General features: G+C 33.9%; 4 protein-coding genes and 1 long non-coding RNA gene across 8 annotated transcripts; 2 read left to right on the top strand and 3 right to left on the bottom strand.

Annotated features, from left to right (window-relative positions):
- The first annotated feature begins 1685 nt into the window (after positions 1–1685).
- LOC149734218 (uncharacterized) lies at positions 1686–5819 on the top strand. Of its 2 annotated transcripts, none has more exons than XM_089881375.1 (5): positions 1686–2262; positions 2916–2983; positions 3785–3939; positions 4422–4473; positions 4850–5819. In XM_089881375.1, exons 1-5 carry the CDS (start codon positions 2191–2193, stop codon positions 5103–5105), a joined length of 603 nt encoding a protein of 200 aa, XP_089737501.1. In that variant the 5' UTR covers positions 1686–2190; the 3' UTR covers positions 5106–5819. The 2 variants fall into 2 exon arrangements, with proteins under 2 accessions (XP_089737501.1, XP_089737502.1); XM_089881376.1 differs by having other exon boundaries at positions 1701–2232.
- Positions 5820–5923: 104 nt separating this feature from the next.
- LOC149734219 (uncharacterized) lies at positions 5924–10175 on the bottom strand. Its single transcript, XM_089881352.1, has 8 exons — positions 9874–10175; positions 9367–9492; positions 9085–9187; positions 8619–8786; positions 8220–8323; positions 7653–7755; positions 6921–7091; positions 5924–6502 (listed from the first exon to the last, which is right to left on the bottom strand). The coding sequence occupies exons 1-8, from the start codon at positions 10167–10169 to the stop codon at positions 6443–6445; spliced, it is 1131 nt and encodes a 376-aa protein (XP_089737478.1). The 5' UTR covers positions 10170–10175; the 3' UTR covers positions 5924–6442.
- Positions 10176–10206: 31 nt separating this feature from the next.
- Positions 10207–11667, bottom strand: LOC149734220 (NAD(P)H oxidoreductase RTN4IP1, mitochondrial-like). Its single transcript, XM_089881340.1, has one exon. The coding sequence runs from the start codon at positions 11665–11667 to the stop codon at positions 10312–10314; it is 1356 nt and encodes a 451-aa protein (XP_089737466.1). The 3' UTR covers positions 10207–10311.
- A 19-nt stretch (positions 11668–11686) lies between these two features.
- Positions 11687–13452, bottom strand: LOC149734221 (cyclin-L2-like). The gene has a single exon (XM_089881339.1). It carries the CDS (start codon positions 13387–13389, stop codon positions 12004–12006), a length of 1386 nt encoding a protein of 461 aa, XP_089737465.1. The 5' UTR covers positions 13390–13452; the 3' UTR covers positions 11687–12003.
- A 1554-nt stretch (positions 13453–15006) lies between these two features.
- LOC149734222 (uncharacterized) lies at positions 15007–20922 on the top strand. Of its 3 annotated transcripts, XR_016385336.1 has the most exons (5): positions 15007–18476; positions 18660–18688; positions 19075–20134; positions 20321–20349; positions 20770–20922. It is a non-coding gene; the product is annotated as an uncharacterized LOC149734222 (long non-coding RNA). The 3 variants fall into 3 exon arrangements; XR_016385337.1 differs by lacking the exons at positions 19075–20134; positions 20321–20349 and having other exon boundaries at positions 15019–18476; XR_016385338.1 differs by lacking the exons at positions 20321–20349; positions 20770–20922 and having other exon boundaries at positions 15110–18476; positions 19075–19214.
- Positions 20923–21003: the final 81 nt, after the last annotated feature.

Below are 21003 nucleotides of genomic sequence, written 5' to 3' on the forward strand. Positions count from 1 at the left end.
CTATCGCCAACTAATGGTGGATTTCACGTGCATCGTCTCGCTAATGGGGACCGTTTCTGCTGCATTGGCGGACAATGTGTCTGACCAGAAATACTTTGTTTATGTTTGTTTATGTATCTCTGGTCCAACCTTTTAGATTAAAACCAGTACTTTTGTTAAAACAATCTATAATTTAGGTAGGTTCTTGGGTATATAGTAGGTTGGGGCAAGATGGGACACGTAAGCACATATTGCCCAATATTTTTTTTAAATTCGTAATAAATGGGGGGTTTTGGGTGCTACCATGGGTTAATACCATCATTTATTTACTATCTGACAAAAAATCAAAAATATATTAAAACACACGAGAAGTTATTTAACGATTCGCACAGCAAGTGTAATTTTACAAATTCGAAAACACACAGGGTAAGACAGGACAGTTTTTATTGTTAATTTTTTATCAGTAAGTGAATTTATTAATGGGACTACACGTAAATACCCCGAAGTAATACTGTACGCTTTGAAAATCTAGTTTAAACATTTGACATGTAGAAAGGTTATGAATTTCAAAACAGCTTTTCAATGAAGCAAATTCGTCGAAAATATGACCGGCAAATAAAAACATCATTTGCGTGTTTAAAACCCTAACAAAACGTCGTCGATTTATAATATGGAACGGTGGGGGGAAAGTTTACCTATTCAATTGTTTTAAAAAAAAAACGGTAGATGGCAGCAGAGAAACATTTAAACGTCATACAATTTAGTGACGGAGTTGGAGCAATTGCCGATAAGTGTACCTATGGGTTACAGCCAGGCGCACTTACCACTTTGCCACGGCGCCGGAATTTGATTAAATGCCTAAAACAAAATTCAAATTCCAGATTATCCTCATTTTAAATCATTTATATAAATGAACTACTTAAGTCTTAACTTAAGCCTGCGATATAGTTGGACTTAATACTTTTGTTTAATCAAGTAAGCTTATAAGCAAAGTGGATGACCGGAATTGGTATTTGTTTCATTATATATAGTAATGTACTGTGGGGTAAGATGGGATACCGTTAGCACCTAAATCCCATATTTGCTGGTCGTGTTTTGAACAATTAACAACACTCTTTTGAGGCACGGGAATACGGTTATAACTCTGTAAATATTCTTTGTTTACTACCAAATGGGTCGAGAAAAGAGAATGACAACATGTCCCATCTTACCCCACCCTACTACTTTCGTATCTGTCTGATTATTTATGGTAAATGTATTGCCAATGCCCTATGTTTGTCAAGCATGTTGTTTCAACTTATCGATTTTTGTCCCATGGCAGCAGGTGCTAATTTTATTTATAAAAACACCTGCTAATTAATATTATTTTGAGATGTAAGTTACATTTATTCATTCTAAATATTTTTTACGGGCTGTTTTTCTCAAACTTTAAAAGAGATCAGTTTTTAAAATGTTAGTACCATAGGGTAAGATGGGATACCGTTAGCACCTAAAAACCTTATTTCTTGATGATACTTTTAGAGTCGTATGGATACGAATTTATAATTATTTGAATGTTCTTTGTTTACTACCAAATGTTTACTACTTGTTTACTATTGAGAAATCCTTTTCCTCCCTATAATATATATACTCCGTATTGCTGTATTGAATAGGCCATAGTGAAATGTAGCTTCTCATACACCATAGCTAAGTAAGTGTATACTGTAGATTCAGAAGGGCCCTCTCTCAATCCCATTCCTAAGCCTTGCTTCACTAACCTGATTATGACGCTAAGGCGGAAACAATTTGTATTGTGACGTAAATTCGTTCCCACGGAGTTATTCCTACTTTAGCGTCGCGTTGGATTGCTCCGTACGAACAAAGAAATCGACTTGATTGTGTATTTTCATTGTACAAGGGCCCCTTAGTCGGCGGATTCGTTGCGCTGTATGCCGTTGTTAAAGGCCATTGATTAAATGAAAGCAGAAGAGAAACTAGTTCATTTTCGATAGCAGAAATGTATTTTAGCGTTTAGTATGCTCAGAGCTTTTATTGTTTTTCCGGTATATATATTAATATCACACCCGCTTGATTTAACGCAGCATAAATGGAAATTGAGTGCATTTTAGTTATAATAGTACAGATTAAGCGGTAATACTTTATACAGATTGGAATATCTTTACTCATTATTTTATATGTTAAACTTGTAAGTACCAGCTATAGTTAGTTGCTATGACGGACTCGAGATGTTTGGTGAAGTTAACTAGCAACGAGGTAACACTTGATACTCTACTTATTCTTGAAGTGGGTTTTGAACGTTTGTTGTTGGAATGACTATTTATAACATACTGGTTTATTTAATCAATTGTGAACGTTATAGACTGAAAACAATATATAGTAGGGCAGGGGAAGATGGGACAGCATAAGCACATAATATCCAAATATCCTGATCGTGTTTTAAACAATTAAAAACGGTCTATAGAAGTCGTAAGGATACGGTTTAATAATTCTTTGAATGTTCTTTGTTTACTACCAAATGGGACGAGAAATAGAATAAAAAGGTGTCCCAGGGGTGGACGGTGCATGCTTTTTATTCTATTTTTTTGTTCTATTTGGTTGAAAAAAAGAATAATCAGAGAATTATATAATGGTTTAGTTCCGCGACTTTTAAAGAGCGTTACTAAACGTTTGAAACACGATAAAAAAATATGGGATTTAGGTGCAGAAAGTATCCGATCTTAACCCACTTTACTATATGTTTAATTTAGCGATCCTATAGCGCTTATTGCGATGTCCCTAAATGACGTCACACACTGTTGATCTAAATATTGACTTATGATTTGTGGTTAAGAACACTTGAGCTTTTGTACGGTATGACAAAGAATTTCACCGATAACATATCGTACTGATTTCCTTACATTTGTCATACGCTGTAAACTGTGGTTGTTTTTTCATAGACCGCGGACGACAATATGAAGATGAAATACTTTCGAGCGGTGCAGGAGGCCGAACTATGGAAGCAGAGGTAATTTGAATACTTATAGGACAACTTGTAATTTACTTTATCTTCGTGTGGCGGGAAATGACAGTCGTTATATTTAGGGGTGTTCTGTTTTAAAGAAAAGGCACGAAGCGCAAAAGAAAAAAAAACACCTACAAAGGCTACAAAGTTGCATACGTGGTAACTCGTAAGCTGGCACGAAGTGTATGAAATAGAACACCCGTGTTATATAACGACTGTCGCTCTCTTGCCACAAAAGGATAAAACAAGTTACATTTATTTAGATTATATATAATCATAACATTAACCTACTTTTGGGCGTAAATATGTATTTTTGGGCAAGACACTTAATGGCCATTGCTTCAACACGGTGGTCACCAATGATTTGTCAAGATTGTCAGTCATACCGAAAAAAATCTCCCGCTCCGCAATAACTCTAACCGGAAATTAATTACATGAGTATTATAACGACTGTAGTTGCTCCGTGATGCGAAGATAAATAAATGTCATTCATCCATTCATTCAAACATAGTCTGAACACAAATGCTTCTTAACAATAGTTACACCCTATGTAATAAGTATGTTGTTAAATACACAGTCGCACACCCACTTTATTTAAACTGTTAAAGGGACTTTAAACTTGTTTGAGCAAACTTTGCCAATGAAATCTTTTTCTGTGACGTCAATTTCTTTTTCTTTGACGTCATTTTCTTTTTCTTTAAAATAATTTTCTGTGACGTTATTTTCTGGTACGATATTTTTGGACGTATTTTTTTGATTTTTTTATGACATTAATGACTGAACCTCATATATTAATTCCAACAGGTATTATAAGGTAACAAATGAAAAAGTCGCGCAGCTACGAAACATTGAATCAAGTTTAATGGTTTTGGAAGCAAAGTTACAAGCAGAGAGAAGAGACATTGAAAAAAGATTGCACAAGCAATATCGAACAATAAAAGAACAAAAGAGAAAAATTGGTATAATTTATCGTTATTTTTTCGTTTTTTTTTGGCCCCAATCTCTTATTTTCCAATCGTGCTTCTAAGCAATTTAAAAAAACAACGTTTTTATACAGTCACCACCCTACGATTTGTTTAAATATGTTTGTTTACTGCCTAAGGAAACAAAAAAAGAAAACGAAAACATATCCCATTTTACCCCATTCTATTATACTATGCTTATAATTTAAACTAATTGTGTATATTCATTTTTTGTACGAGATGTTACATAATCAAAATAATTATATAGTAGGGTGGAGAAAGATGGGACACCGTTAGCACATAGTATTTAAATATCCTGATTATGTTTTAAACAATAAAGAATGGTCTATGGGAGTTTTAAGGGGACAGCTTTTTAATTCTTTAAACATTCTTTGTTTACTACCAAATGGGACGAGATAATGAAAAGGTGTCCTATCTCCCCCCACCCTACTATTACAGTTAAACGTTCTCTTTTGCAGCAAAATTAACAACAGCAAATCAGAAGCTCTTAACAGGGATGATGAAATTAAGGTATGATTGAATGAATATAAGTTACTTTATCCTCGAAGCTATAGTTGGTATCACTCGGGTTTAACACCTCATGCCAGCTTGCGAGAGACCATGTATGTTACTTTGTGGGTGAATATTTTTTTGGGATTTTTTATGCGAATGAATCTCTTACTTTAATCTCGCATGGCTGGAAAGCGACAGTCGGTTTATAACACGGGTGTTAATACACCTTGTGCCAGCCTACAGCTACCATGTATGTTACTTTGTAGGTGAATATTTTGGGGGAATTTTATGTACGGCTGAGAATTTGGAAAACCTATGGTGACCACTTGGTTCGAGCATTTTTTTAACATTGTTTAATATTAATCTTGCACTAATCATTTTTTTTATATTTTAGTCAAAATTCGATGATTAGTTCAAAATCAACGTCTGATGCGTCATACCAAAGTCACGCACCACCGAATTATAAATCAGTCAACCGTGTCGAATCTCAACCAATCATGAGGCCGAGCTGTAAATCGGAATTTTCACCGGGCCACCGAAGCGTAAAATTTGAAGACAATTTATTACGTCATAAAGGAAATTCGAAAACTCATCGCTCGAAAAGTTTGCCCATGAACAAATGCGTAGTTCGCCATACCACAACGTGTTAGCACACGATAAACATAATGACACCTTACTTTATGACCATGTATTGACATGCCCGTTCAAATATATAGTATAGGGTGGGGAAAGATGGGACACTTTTTCAATCAATTTTATCGTCCCATTTGGTAGTTAACAAAAAAACATTGAAAGAATTATAAAACTGTATTTTCACGACTCCCATAAACTGTTGGTAATTGTTTAAAACACAATCAGGAAATTAGGATATTATATACCGAAGGTGTCCCGTCTTCTCCCACTGTACTATTATGTTAACATACTCGCGATGGAAAGCGGGGCAGTTTAGTAATGCTGAATACTGCATAGTACTGTGGGGTATGATGGAATACTGTTTGCACATAATATCCCATATTTCCTGACCGTGTTTTCAACAATTTACTACGCACTTTTAGACCTGTAAATAATCTGTGTTTACTATTAAATGGGACGAGTAAAGAGAAAAATCATATCCCATGTTGCCCCACCCTACTATATGTGGTTACAGAAGTAAAACAAGGGCTTCACTAATGTATGTTGCGAAACATAAAATGCAGTTTCTCTGCCCTACTTCAATGTAACGACTAATACCATGCCCTTTTTCTTTTAAAATTATTTATAATGAGATTATATACGCTGCACTTCGTACTATTGCTCTTTTATAAATGTTGTTCGTGTCTTAAATAAATGAAAAAAGGGAAGAAATATAAAAAATGCGTTTAAAAGTTTCTGAAAAAAATTGTTCATTTCATATTTTAGGCATACACAATGTTTTGAAAAATTTAAACTGTAAATTACGGTATTTTTATCTTTTAAATAAGAGAAGTACTTGAAATTATTCCAATTTGTAATTTTACATAGCTAAAAATCAACTGTTTTAACATACGTATATGAAAACAAAATTTTCTGAAAGTTTGAAAAGTAACATTAAGAATTTTTGCAGCGAAAAATTTGCCCTGATAAATGTTGCTTTTGTAAATTTTTGTAAAAAAAGAACGCTTTGTCCCAGGCAAAGATAAACCCGACTGCCAGGATTAAAATGTATTTCTATATTATTTTTTAGAAAAAAAATGAAAAGAAATATATATATATATAGCATGGTGGGGTAAGATGGGACACCTTTAGCACATAACATCCAAACACCCTAATCGTGTTTTAAGGAATTAACAACGGTCTATGGGAGTCGTGAGGAATCAGTTTTAATTTTTTTTGAATGTTCTTTGTTTGCTACTAAATGGTACGAGAAAATAAAAGGTGTCCCATCTTTCTCCACACCCCACTATTATGTAAAAAGTGAACAACACAGTGAGAGGATATGAAATGACAATTGAATCTGAACACAAATCTGTCATCTTGGATTAAAATAAAGGAACATCTTTTCTTTCACTTCTGAGATATGCGCTTGTATCTGAAAACAATCATATTTTTTTTAAATTGCTCTAATTGAATAGATTGAATGAATGTAACTTACTTTATCCTTGCATGGCCGGAAAAAGACAGTCGTCATAATACAGGTGTTCTGTTTCATACACCTCGTGCCAGCTTACGAGTTACCATGTATGTTACTTTGAGACTGATTTTTTTTGTTTGGCTGATAGTTTGGACAGTTTACAAACAAACAGATAAAAAGTTTCCTGATAAGCCTTTCAAAACTTTGTTACTGTCAGAATTAAGTCACAAATTCATTTAAAATAAGTTTAAAATTATGATAGTGCACAAAAATAAAGTTTGTTTACTTTATCTTTTTTTATACCAGATTACCCTTAAAAGATTATTTAGATGCTACCAGAAATAACCGTATATTTAACAACATTATAAAATAAAACCTTAATTCCGGTATCTCGGTCACGGATTGATAAAAGACCATTCTCCAATGTTTCATCATTTATAACAATGGCGCATGGCACTCCAAACTGATTTAATGCATTAATATCAAGGTTTTCATTTAAGCAGCTGACGTTGATTTCACGAACCCAATCACATAACTCTTCAGATAACTTAAAAATAACATATTTTAAGTAAATGTCATTTATGAATATCATTTATATTTGTAACCTGGCGCCATGGCCAAGTAGTTAGCGGGCCTGAATCTAAAACTAACCCAGAGGTAATGGGTTCAAGGCTTGTTGCTGCTACCATAGTGGGTATGTGTCCTTAAGTAAAACACTTGTTTACAGCAATTGGTTCAACCCATTGGTCACCAATGGGTTGTCCAAATTATCAGCCATATATCAAAAAAGATACATCCAAAAAAATAATCACCCACAAAGTAACAAACATGGTAACATATAAGCTGGCACGAGGTGTATCAACACCCGTGTTTTATTGAATTGCTGTTTATTTCTTATATGACCAACTATTGTCGTGCCCAAGAACACATTCTCTCACAATGGTAGCAGCGAAGAGCCTTGAACCGGTTACCTCTTGGTTAGAGGTAGGCGCGCTAACCAACTGTGCCACAGCGCCAGAAAAAAACAATTTAATTTTGGTTACAAAAAAAGCAACTATCCAGTGGTGCAGACACATACAATATAGTTTTAACAATAAATATGAAATACTTGGGACAAAGATGATGTTTCATTCCCTTCAATTAGAATAGCAATCTTTACAGGTGCTATATGTCGATGTAGTCGTAACATGATCTGTTTATAATCATCAATTCTGTAATGCAATTAGTTTTTTAGTTTTTTTTGTGATGGAACAAAAAGATTTAATACATGCATTTTATAGAAGTCAAGACTACATTTAACATGGCTGTATAATGAACTATTGTGGATAAAATATGTTTTTATTTTAATTGTTCATTCAAGACATTAAATGTAACCTGCTCTATCATTGCGTGGCTGGAAAATAACTGTTGTTATAACACGGGGGTTCTGTTTCATACATCTTGTGCCAGATTACTAGTTACCAAGTATGTTACTTAGTAGCTGATTTTTTTTATGGGGGATTTTTTCATTTCTGTATGCGCTAACGAGGGTCACTTTCAACCTATTTATAACTGTCATTCAGGTTTACCTCCAAGATTCTAAAATGAAACATTTCTGTTAATTAATATTTAAGTGCACAGTGACTTTCAGAACACATTATATCAAAATCTTTTTAAAGATAGAAATCAAAATTACATAATTTCATGATAAGAATCCAATAATATTGCTGCTGCCAGTTCCAACAAATTTACTTTGGTACAAACCACAGAAACTTGGCTGTCTTCCCAATCTTTACTTTGCTGGAAAAGGAGAAATTTAAAACACCAGTAAATGAAATGTGACGAAGTTAGGCAACCTTTTTGACTGCAGGGAAGGCTTTTTCCAAAAAAAAACTTTTTAGACTGCAGGGGATTTTCTTCCAAATAAATGTAAATAGTTTTTTAACTTTAAGCATGTTTTACCAACTGTTGTTTTTTCACTATATCCTTTCTTTTTGTTTTAACATTTTTCAATCTTCGCTAACATAATCGAAGAGACAATAAAGGTCTTTTTATTGTAGCAGACCAAAAAATAAAGGGTTACATAAAGACTTACACAAACAACTCTATTAAGGGCAACGGGTAAATTCTTGTGACTTGAATATTCCTGCACAGATAATTCAATTCCAGATTGAGATTTAAATATATTAGAACTTCGTGAAGGATTATTATCTGAATTGTTGTTGGCAGCATTTGCTTGTAGTTGTGCGATCCGATGAAAATACTACAAACAACATTATTATATGGAATGAGGTTTTATTATATACTGAATGAATGTAACTTTAATTATCCGTGTGTTACCGTGTATGGTGATTATTTTTTAATTTTTTTTACTGTTATATATATAGTGGGGCAAGGTGAGACACCCTTCAATTCTATTTTCACGTCTCATTTGTTAGTAAACAAAAAACATTTAAGGAATCATATAAGCATATCTAAACCACCCCAAAACCTGTTTACTTTTTTTAATAACACGATCTTTACTATCGCTGTCAAAGAGATAAATACAAATTATTATTTACCTTTTTTGCCCACTGAGATTGACTTGATTGCATATTGTCAAACTCTAATGAAATATCCTTCATTTCAGTGATTCTCATAAGGAATAAACCATCATAAATACATCTGATGTAAATGAATGAAAGAATGTAACTTGCCTTATCCTCATGTGGCAGGAAAACAAGTCTTCAACAAGGGCATTCTGTTTCATACACCTTATACCAGCTTAAGACGTATGTAACTTTGAGGGTACTTTTTTATATGCACTTTTTTTATTATATCAAGTTTTAATAATACATATATACCTTTGGCAAACATCATTTAACGGCAAATGTGACATCATATTCAAGACGATTGTTGGCTTTTCTTGACTTACTGAGAAATCATTGCTTGGAACAAACTGATCCATCACATCAAATGTATTGCTATATCTACATAAAGATAAATAGATGAAAATAACTTGCTTTATTTTGGTATGGCTGAGAAATGACAGTCAGGGGTGTTCTGTTTCATACACTTTGTACCAGCTTATAAGTTACCATGAATTTAAGTTTGTTGGTGATTGTTTTTTGGGGGATTTTATGTTTTTTTTTAATATATTACTGACAATTTAGACAACCCATTAGTGACCACTGGGTTGGAGCTATTGCCATTAAATGTCTTGCCCAAGGACATATATTCTCACAATGGTAGCAGCGACGAGTCTTGAATCGATTACCTCTAAGTTAGAAACAGACATGCTAACCAACTGTGGCACATCTCCAGACAAAATAATTTAAATCAAATAAATAAATAAGTTAAAGTAACCTTACATTTGGCCCACTTTAAAGTCATAACAATTTGTTTTAACCAGTGCAAAGTTTCTCCACCATTCTGATTTAAGATTTTGAATCAATTCACACAACATTATATCGGGTTCAAAAAGTCCATCTTTATTTTGCTGTAAATATCTTCCCTCTTGTAGTAATGAGGTAACTTTAGCATCAAAGTGCTTAAATATACCATGACAAACTTTCGTTGAGTTTCTTCTGCTTCTTGTCGCAAATCGTGTGACTGGAATTGCAATTAATAAACGACAAGACTTCAAAACTTGTTTCACCAAAGGCATTTTTTTTTAAATTTGATAAAGAAAAAATACAGAAAAGTACATCTGAAAAATCACTATAATGTTTATTTAATGAATTTTGAAAAAGACGTACACAATCAAATGTATAACAGCGCAAAAACAGAACAGTATGAAAAACACTTTACTATAAATGAATAATCTTTTCAATATCTGGTTTTACTGAAGCTTCAGTCAATCCAGAAACATTTATCACAGACTTGCCACGAGCGCCCCCACAACTTAACACCTCAAATGCCTTCGGTACATCATCAAAACTATATATTGAGTCAATAACTGGTTTTATCATACCACTGTCCACGAGACGGGCAATCTCAAGTAAATTGTGGCGATCAGGTTTATAATATGCCCATTTTATGTTAACGTCCGGTCTGGCCGCTTTCTTTTTTGTGAAATCAGTGACAGATGTTGAAAGGCCAACTACAGCTCCAAGTTTGTCCGTGTTTTCTACAACAGGACTTCTTAATGTCACATACGATCCATTCGTCACGAGGACATTAGACACCCAATCAGATGCATCAACACCAACAGCATCGAACACAAGGCTAAACTTGTCTACGTTTTGTAATTCTTCGTTTACGTCTTTGGTTTTGTAATCAATGCATTCCGCCCCTAAGTTGCTACAAAGAGGAACTGCATTAGTGGAACAAGTGGTTATTACTGTATACCCATGGGCTCTTAAATACTGGATTGCAAATGTACCGATTCCACCACTGCCTCCAAGCACAAGAGCTCTTTTAGGGTGCTTTTGGCTAACAACAATTTCTTTAATGGCAGACAGTACAGTTAGCCCAACGTAGGGAATAGAAGCTGCTTCAATGTGACTGCAAGTTGCTGGTTTTTGTACAACGCAGTCTAAGTGGACGCAAACATAATCGGAAAATGATCCAGGCGTATGTAACATTGGTGCGCCATAAACGTCATCACCTAATTTAATATCAAAAACTCCTGTTCCGATATCTACTACAGTACCTGAGAAATCTCGGCCCAAAACTATAGGGAATTCATACCCATCAAACATTTTACTTACACCTGGCACAGATGAAGCAGCATAATGTATCGGGCTTCGTTTTAGATTGAACAAATTGGCGCCATACCCTTCACACATTCTGATATCTATAGGGTTGATACTAGCGGCGTGAACTTTTATCATTACATCGTTTGTGTTTCTTACAGCCTGGTATAAATATGAGCGCCTAGCATCCAAAATACTGGTCATTTTACGAGCAAATGGTGTCTCGACAGCATCTAGTTTAAGAACACTGGCAGGGGGACCATATTTCTCAATGATCCAAGACCTCATATATTGTTGCTTGCGAAAACCCCGGTTTTCTGTTTCTGCCCATTCTTGGAATGTTTTGTCATGTTCTTCTTTCTCTTTGTCCAGTTTTTCACGAAAGCTCTTTCGAAAACCGCATCGTTTATGTAGTGTGGTAATAGGAGTTAACTGTTTCAAATACAAAGCGTTTTTTGAACTTAACATTTTATTCCAACCATACTGCCTGAAAGAAGAATTCAACTTTTAATACAGTCTACAAATTGTTCAATGCAAAATTTCCTAGATTTCGATTCAGTGAGAACTTTTTTGTAAAAATGCGAATAGTTAGACAAAGGTAAAGATCATTTTTACAATTGTTGATTTGTTAGAAAAGTAAGAACTGCAAAAGAACATGAACATATATATTTACAAATCCAAATTTATAAACAAGCGTTTATGTAATTGTTCAATGCAAAAAAGTACCCACATGTCCACTATTTTTACAAGTTTATTTGGCTAGTTTTAAAAATATATATACTAGTACTGGAATGTTAAGTTTGGTTAATGACGGTCTTTTCTGGGAGATCCATGGTGCCTGGAACGATGTTTTTTATGTTTTTTTAATTTTGAGGACCTTTCGTCACCATCATCTTTTCTTCCGTTTTTATGACGTTTCTCGTTTCTGTATCGGTCCCTACTTCCGGAATGGTCGCGGCGTTTATGTCGATATCTTTCTTTCTCTTCTGAAGAATCTCGACGGTCTTTAGATATGCTGTAGGATTTGGGCAGGTCAGATGAGACGCCGTTACCGTCGTGATGACGAGGTTTATAAGCGGGTGAACGACTCCCTGATAATGATCTTGGGGATCTTTCTCTACGTTTATGTCGCGTTCTTTCATGAGCGTTATCAGTAGAGTGATGAGTCCTTTTTCGTGATCGAGAATCTCCCGCATCACTGCGGTGATCCCTGGATAATGAAGAAGGACGCTTCTTGTCATCTCTTTTGGGAGAAGCATTATCCTGAAATGGACTTGAATTTGTAACGGGAGAATTTTGAACTGAAGCAGTGGAAAGTCCGGCTGCTTCCCTTGCTTTTGCTTTCTCTTGTTGCAAGAACTTCCGGCGAATATCAACTTGTTTCTCCAGTTCATCGTGGGTTGCTTTTTTATGTTGGTAAAGTCTCATTAGATCCATGCAGATTTGCTGAATGTCTTCTTCTGTTGCATTGAACAAACAAAACCAATGTGGTTGGTTGGGCAGTGGTACTTGTAACACTCTTGCAGCCATATAAATGCATGCACAGGCTATTGTTTCTGGAGTATATCGTACAAAGACAGTTGTACGTAAAGAATCATTCATATAATTCCATGCAGTTTGAACTAAATCTCTATTCTTCTCCATTTCCAAAACTTGCAGATACACGACAATGATTTTATGCGGGTGTTTTACATGAACGCAAAACCCAAGTTCTTTTAAAAGTCTCCTTTCAGATTTAATGACATTATTTTTTAGCATAATGTAGTTTGAATCCAACTGCATAGGCGTTGGAGATTTTGTAACCCGACGCTGTCTAATATAGTGAAAAACGTTAATTACGTCTCGAACTCGTCTGGGAGCCTCTTCAACTTTAGAAGCTAACCAAATACAGGCCATTGCCACTTCCTCCATCTTGTTTTTAACAAACGATTTTGCGAAGAAAAACCTTTGAAACAGCACCTGAGCGTTTGCCATAGCAACCTGAGGCACCTTAAGCATAATACCTGCTTCTTGTATGTATTCACATCCCAGTAATCTCAAGTTTTCCTCTGTGGATGCATTCAACCCATCAGAGCTTGATGGAGTGTGTTCTATCTTCTCAGTTGGAAATAAGCAGTTCTCTAAAGTCAGTTTAACACCGGCATATTCTTGTTGCATTGAAGCAACTGTGTCAGTTACAACTGAACCCATGATCTACCAACTAGCCGGTTTTTCTACACCTGAAATCAAACATATTGGGGATAAAAGTAGCTCCAAACTTTTTATGTTTTAAATTTGCTACAGAATTCACTCTTGGTTAAAAAAAGACTGACAAAAACAATATAAAAGTAGTTAGTGGTTTATAGAAAAATCCGTAATTTTGCTAACTTGCAAAGAAAAAATATATATTTCCGCTGAAAATCCGCAGCAAAATATTGTGAAAAAGTATTCCTGGCATATTTACTTAAAACAACATACATTTTTTACGCAGAGATTATACAAACAAGCAATTATTTAAGCTGCAACTGGCTGAACAATTATAAGTTAATACCAAGGTGATCCTAGAATACAGATATTTTAGCGGCCATTTTCGATACCTTCTACTGGTACCACTAACCTAAAATTTGGACACTGTACCAACTAGACCCCAGCGGTACCGAATCTAAAATAAAAAATAAAAATTTCGAAAAAATATTAATTATGAATATTAATATTCGTCATAAAAACATATTTATAGAATTTTCTCCCGTTCCAGCTTCAGATATGTTATAGCGCTACGTAATAGCTACAAAATGAAACATTATTTTCTTTAAAAAAGTGCGGGGATAGATGTTAAATATAAAAAAGTATGATCATAACTCGAATCATATAAATATTATATTTTCGATTTTTTTTGCGAAAATATAACTCACGCATACATCTATGTAGGTCACTAGCATGTTATCCCCATCGAAAAAAAAATTAATTTCAATTTTTTTTTATAACTGAATATTAATATTCGTCATAAAAACATATTTATAGAATTTTCTCCCGATCCAGCTTCGAATATGCTATAGCCCTACGTAATACCTAAAAAATAAAACATCATTTTCTTCAAAAAAGTGCGGGGAAGGGTTCAGAATACAAACAAGTATGAGGGTCATAACCCGAATCATACAAGTATTAAATTTTAAAACATTTCGACGAAAATATAACTTACGCATGCATCCATGTAGGTCACTCACATGTTATCCCCATCAAAAAAAAAAATTAATTTCAACTTTTTTTTTATAACTGAATATTAATATTCGTCATAAAAACGTATTTATAGAATTTTCTCCCGATCAAGCTTCGAATATGTTATAGCGCTACGTAATACCTAAAAAATAAAACATCATTTTCTTCAAAAAAGTGCGGGGAAGGGTTCAGAATACAAACAAGTATGAGGGTCATAACCCGAATCATACAAGTATTAAATTTTAAAATATTTCGGCGAAAATATAACTTACGCATGCATCCATGTAGGTCACTCACATGTTATCCCCATCAAAAAAAAAATTAATTTCAACTTTTTTTTATAACTGAATATTAATATTCGTCATAAAAACATATTTATAGAATTTTCTCCCGATTCAGCTTCGAATATGTTATAGCGCTACGTAATACCTAAAAAATGAAACATCATTTTTTTCAAAAAAGTGCGGGGAAGGGTTCAGAATACAAACAAGTATGGTCATAACTTGAATCATATAAATATTAAATTTTCGATTTTTTTCGCGAAAATATAACTTACGCATACATCTATGTAGGTCACTAGCATGTTATCCCCATCAAAAAATAATTAATTTTTTTTTTAAATTTGAATATTAATATTCGTCATAAAAATATATTTATGAAATTTTCTCCCGATCCAGCTTCGAATATGTTATAGCGCTACGTAATACCTAAAAAATGAAACATAATTTTCTCCAAAAAAGTGCGGGGATGGATGTTAAATATTGCGGAGAGTATTAATTACTCGTATTTTGGGTTATTTACGGTTATCCTGTCCGTACTTACGTACCTGGAAATATACCAAGAATTTTAATTTATTTGTTTCAATTAATACAAAGGATTGTTTGTTCTTGAAGCCTCCAAGATTAGCGCCTTTTATTGATAGGCTCGATCGAATTATCGCAGACAATAATGAATGTCTAAAGGAAAGGAAGATAAACCTGTTTGTTTTAGAAACGCCTGAAGTAGAGGTGCAAGGTCGCTTTCGCCCATAATATGATAATCTTTGCACCTCCGTTATTTAAATTGGCGAATGTGTTCATCTTTGGCATTTAAAGAGTTTTAACGCTGTTGGTAAGGTCCACCAGAAGAGGAGTTTTGTGCAGTTGTAATCCAAACACTTTACTCTAATTTTGTTATAAAAACATTTATGTGGATTTATATGTACTATTTTTGCGTTCGTGCAAAAAAAATATATAAACACGAAATTCGAGTAATTAATACTCTCCGCAATATTTAACATCCATCCCCGCACTTTTTTGAAGAAAATTATGTTTCATTTTTTAGGTATTACGTAGCGCTATAACATATTCAAAGCTGGATCGGGAGAAAATTTCATAAATATATTTTTATGACGAATATTAATATTCAAATTTAAAAAAAAAATTAATTATTTTTTCGATGGGGATAACATGCTAGTGACCTACATAGATGTATGCGTAAGTTATATTTTCGCGAAAAAAATCGAAAATTTAATATTTATATGATTCAAGTTATGACCATACTTGTTTGTATTCTGAACCCTTCCCCGCACTTTTTTGAAAAAAATGATGTTTCATTTTTTAGGTATTACGTAGCGCTATAACATATTCGAAGCTGGATCGGGAGAAAATTCTATAAATATGTTTTTATGACGAATATTAATATTCAGTTATAAAAAAAGTTGAAATTAATTTTTTTTTTGATGGGGATAACATGTGAGTGACCTACATGGATGCATGCGTAAGTTATATTTTCGCCGAAATATTTTAAAATTTAATACTTGTATGATTCGGGTTATGACCCTCATACTTGTTTGTATTCTGAACCCTTCCCCGCACTTTTTTGAAGAAAATGATGTTTCATTTTTTAGGTATTACGTAGCGCTATAACATATTCGAAGCTGGATCAGGAGAAAATTCTATAAATATGTTTTTATGACGAATATTAATATTCAGTTATAAAAAAAAATTGAAATTAATTTTTTTTTCGATGGGGATAACATGCTAGTGACCTACATAGATGTATGCGTGAGTTATATTTCGCAAAAAAAATCGAAAATATAATATTTATATGATTCGAGTTATGATCATACTTTTTTATATTTAACATCTATCCCCGCACTTTTTTAAAGAAAATAATGTTTCATTTTGTAGCTATTACGTAGCGCTATAACATATCTGAAGCTGGAACGGGAGAAAATTCTATAAATATGTTTTTATGACGAATATTAATATTCATAATTAATATTTTTTCGAAATTTTTATTTTTTATTTTAGATTCGGTACCGCTGGGGTCTAGTTAGTACAGTGTCCAAATTTTAGGTTAGTGGTACCAGTAGAAGGTATCGAAAATGGCCGCTAAAATATCTGTATTCTAGGATCACCTTGGTACCTTAAACCTATACACTAAATATTAGATAAATAGTTTAAATTTAACCTTGTGCCTCGCTTTAACTTTGCGATGTTAATTTTTTGACAATGATCCATAAGCACGGGCTAGGTAAACAGATCTACAACTGTTAACTACGATCCATAAGCACGAGTGAAGAGCATAGCGTAAGTTTAAGTTATGTTGTAGTGGACAAAGTAATTCTAGTATACAGCTCCGCAGTATTTGGCGGCCATTTTTGATACTTTCTAGTAGTGTTATATCATAGATACCTGTTTAGGTATCTATGGGTATAGCATAGCCTTTGCATACATATGTTATACCCAAAGTCCATAGAGAAGTGATTTCTATGGACTTTGGTTATACCATGGGGCAGAATCGGTAAATAAACATGTTTAAATACAGACTCTGCCATTTTTAAGCTTTTCAAACTAAAACTTCGTAGTCATTCCATCAAGCATCGGCGAATAAATTTAGTCAACAAAAGATATTTACAGAATAATAAGTCTGTAACCTTACGACTCTAAAAGCGCGTTGTTTATTCAAAACACATTGAAGAGATGTGGAATTTTTGTGCTAACAGTATACCAACTCAGCCTACAGTACTATATAAGATTTAATTAATTCACTTTATTGCAGATTACAGTTTGCACAGTTCAGTTAAGTTAATGTATTCTCTTTAGTGTAGATATTAAAGGGATTCCTTGACATATGGTTTAATACATTACTCTTACAGAGATCCCATGACAAGAATATCGGAAACGTCAAATGAAGGAAGCAATCGCGTTTGCAAACTTGATTTTCTGTAGAACTTACAAATGAATCGTTGTTTTCGCTTTAGTTTTCTATGAAAATTGAGCCGACACCCGACAGAGCAGACAGTGTTTGCGCATCGCAAGCGTGTTTTTGCAGTGTTTACAGTCAAAAGCAGTTGAATTTATAAATCAAAAAATGTTTAAACCGGCTTTAAAGAAGTTTAAATGACAGATAAGGGCCATTGCAACAACCACTGCTGCTTTCACTTTTTTATTCTTGACAGTTAGGCGTGTTTGAAAAATTCGGTGCGAGATCACACGATCATTAGTCTGTTGCAATGAGCCATTTTTGTCATTTAAACGACTTTGAACGGGTCTAATTAGTTTTCCCCTTGTGGTTCATACAAGTAACTGCTTTTGATTGTAGGTACCACAGTGTATAGGTTTTGGATGCTTTTTTATTTGCACAAAAACTAAATTTATTGACGATGATCGTATCGCATAATGTACCAGCATAACTTTGCCATCTAGTATTTGTTCAATCTTCAAGGAAAACTGAAGCGAAAACGACGATTCATTTGCAACAGAGTCCGTATAGGCTATAAACACAATTTTTACGTTTAAGTTATACTTTAAGCTTATTTTAATGCTTCCAGACATGCCTACACAAAACAGCAAGAACCTTTTTTGTTAGGCACAACGTGGCAACACCAAGGTTTTGGAGTAACGAAGGTTTCGCAAAAAAGTCAGAAAAAGGCTGTCTAAACTAAAGGATGTTATAAATTGTCGAGAGAGCGACAGTCCTTAGATCAATATTCTAACAGTCATGAATCACAAACTTCTTATCTGCCTGGTTCTCGTTTCTCTAATGCAAGTCGCCGCGGGTTGCTGGGATCTTAAAGACACATTGGGACCCACTGAGTAAGTTTTATTTTAAAATGCCTAAATATTTGCTAAAAAATTTGCAAGAAAATGCTATGCTAAAAAAATTGCTATGGTTTAACCTTTAACGTTTACGTATAGGTAGATTAATGTTTTTGCAAAACCAAACTGATACGAACTAAAGGACTCAAGTTAGATTATTTAACTTTATTATTGTTACAGCGAAGAACTACTGCTTCTAGATGCTGACGGTAAGATTTTATCTTTCAACTTTTTTACCGCTTATAACCCATAGTCGTTTCGACTGCATTCGAATTTTTTATTTTAATGCAGCCGAAATTGTTTCCAGGTATAAAAAGCATATATAGTGGGTTGGGGTAAGATGGGACATGTTTTTATCTTTTTTTCGATCTTTCGTGTATTAAACAAAGAACATTTTAAGAATTGTAAGCTACTATATGATCACGAAAACAGGGTTGTAAATTGTTTAAAACAGGATCCGGATACTTAAATACTGTGTGCGAAAGGTGTGCTATCTTACCTCACTTCTGTACAGTTTTACTTATGTCGTAACATCGTGTATAGTATACACTTAAACCGCGTTGGACCTGTAGTCATATTATTGTTGCTTTCACAGAAATGTACAATGTCTTTTCGGATATGGACAAAGACGTTATACCAGGTTCCAGTAGCAATTGGTATTAGACTTGCTGTATAACTGAAGAAGTTTAACAATGTCATACCAAGCCAAGAAATAAATACAACTAAATAAAAATATTTCATTGCGTTTTTCTTTAACTGAAATATTTGAGTTCACTTCAGAAACACAACCTTTTGTTTCAGTGTCGAACGCATAATTATTTTCCACAAATTAGACATTGATATTCTGCGACCAATAATGCGTCACGCCGTATATAGTGGTATAGGTCTTTATATTTGTTAGTATAGATAACAGGTCGTATATTTACCATACAAAGTGCTAATAAGATTACTCATACAATGCAAGAAGTATAACTGGAACTGTGCAGACTGTCTTCTGCATTAAAAGTGTAATTATTAAAACTTATTCATAGTATTGTGGGGAAAGATGGGATACTAATAGCACCAAAATCCCATATTCTTATTCTGTTTTAAACAATTAACAACGCTCTTTTAGAGTCGTGAGATTACAGACTTTTAATTCTGTAAATATTTCTTGTTTACTACATTTCCACGTCAAAGTTATACAGTAGGGGGAGGGAAAGATGGGATACCTTTTAACTTTATTGTCTCATTCTATTGAGTAGTAAACACAGAACATTCAAAGAAATATAAAACTATATCCTAAGGGCTCCCACAGACAGTTGTTAATAGTTTAAAACACGACCAGGATATTTGGATATTATGTGCTAAGGGTGTCCCATCTCCCGCCACCGTATACTAAATCCTAAGCTTGTTTAATGCTTTTAGAGGTGCCTACGCAAAACAACTAAAATATTTTTCTTTAACGCCGCCAACGTGGCAAAACGAAGGTTTCGCGGAAATGGTATGAAATCTGGCTAAACCAAAGGATGTTATAAACGGGCGAGAGAAACAGTATCTCGGATCATTATTCTAACAGTCATGAATCGCAAACTTCTTATCTGCCTGGTTCTCGTTGCTCTATTGCAAGTCGCCTTTGGTTGCTGGGATATTGAAAACACATTTGCACGCACTAAGTAAGTTTGGATATGAAATGCCCATAAATATTTGCTGAAAAATTAAAAATTTTCCATGGTTAGCGTATACATAGAACTAGATTAATTATTTATCTTATTTATGTTTGTTTTTTGCAAAACTAAACTATTACACTAATACAATCTAAAGAAACCGAGTTTGCTTAATTAACTTAACTATCGTTACAGCGATGAACTACTGCTTCTAGAGAACGACGGTAAGATTTTATCTTTCAACTTTTTTACCGTGCATAGCCCATAGTCGTTTTGACTGCTTTTGATTTTTTTAATGAAGCCGAAGTTTTCCCCAGGTATAAAAATCATATATAGTGGGTTGGGGTAAGATGGGACCTGTTTCATTCTTTTTTCTCCCAATGTGTAGTAAACAAAGAACGCCTTAAGAATTGTATATTTTACCATATGATCACGAAAATAGCGTTATTAATTGTTTAAATATGATCAGTATATATAAATGATCATGATCAGTATATATAAATATTGTGTCCGAAAGGTGTATAATCTTACCCAACAGTACTATATATTACACTGCTGTACAGTTTTACTTATGTCGTAACATCGTGTATAGTATACACTTATACCGCGTTGGACCTGTAGTCATATTATTGTTGCTTTCACAGAAATGTGCGATGTCTTTTTGGATATGATCAGAGACGATAGGGCAGGTTATTCCCGTGGCGGTGGCAATAAGTATTAGACTTGCTGTATAACTCAAGAGGTTTGACTTTTGACAATGTACCAAGCCAATAAATAAACACAAAAACTATAAGAAATGGATTTGGACATTTTATTAAACGTAATGTAATTTTGGAAAGCGCCAAGGCATAGATATCATATAGTAGGATGGGAAAGAT

Source organism: Ciona robusta, chromosome 7, assembly GCF_009617815.1.
Source record: "Ciona robusta chromosome 7, ASM961781v2".
Taxonomy (NCBI): Eukaryota; Metazoa; Chordata; class Ascidiacea; order Phlebobranchia; family Cionidae; genus Ciona; species Ciona robusta.

Excerpts from the sequence above, each read along its gene's own strand:
- LOC149734218 (XM_089881375.1), top strand. The coding sequence starts at position 2,191 with ATGACGGACTCGAGATGTTTGGTGAAGTTAACTAGCAACGAGGTAACA. Across the intron at positions 3,940-4,421 it reads AGAACAAAAGAGAAAAATTG|CAAAATTAACAACAGCAAAT; the intron begins GTATAATTTATC and ends TCTCTTTTGCAG. Across the intron at positions 4,474-4,849 it reads ACAGGGATGATGAAATTAAG|TCAAAATTCGATGATTAGTT; the intron begins GTATGATTGAAT and ends TTTATATTTTAG.
- LOC149734221 (XM_089881339.1), bottom strand. The coding sequence starts at position 13,389 with ATGGGTTCAGTTGTAACTGACACAGTTGCTTCAATGCAACAAGAATAT.
- LOC149734219 (XM_089881352.1), bottom strand. The coding sequence starts at position 10,169 with ATGCCTTTGGTGAAACAAGTTTTGAAGTCTTGTCGTTTATTAATTGCA. Across the intron at positions 9,188-9,366 it reads TTAAATGATGTTTGCCAAAG|ATGTATTTATGATGGTTTAT; the intron begins GTATATATGTAT and ends CATTTACATCAG. Across the intron at positions 8,324-8,618 it reads CCCTTAATAGAGTTGTTTGT|CAAAGTAAAGATTGGGAAGA; the intron begins GTAAGTCTTTAT and ends CTCCTTTTCCAG.
- LOC149734220 (XM_089881340.1), bottom strand. The coding sequence starts at position 11,667 with ATGTTAAGTTCAAAAAACGCTTTGTATTTGAAACAGTTAACTCCTATT.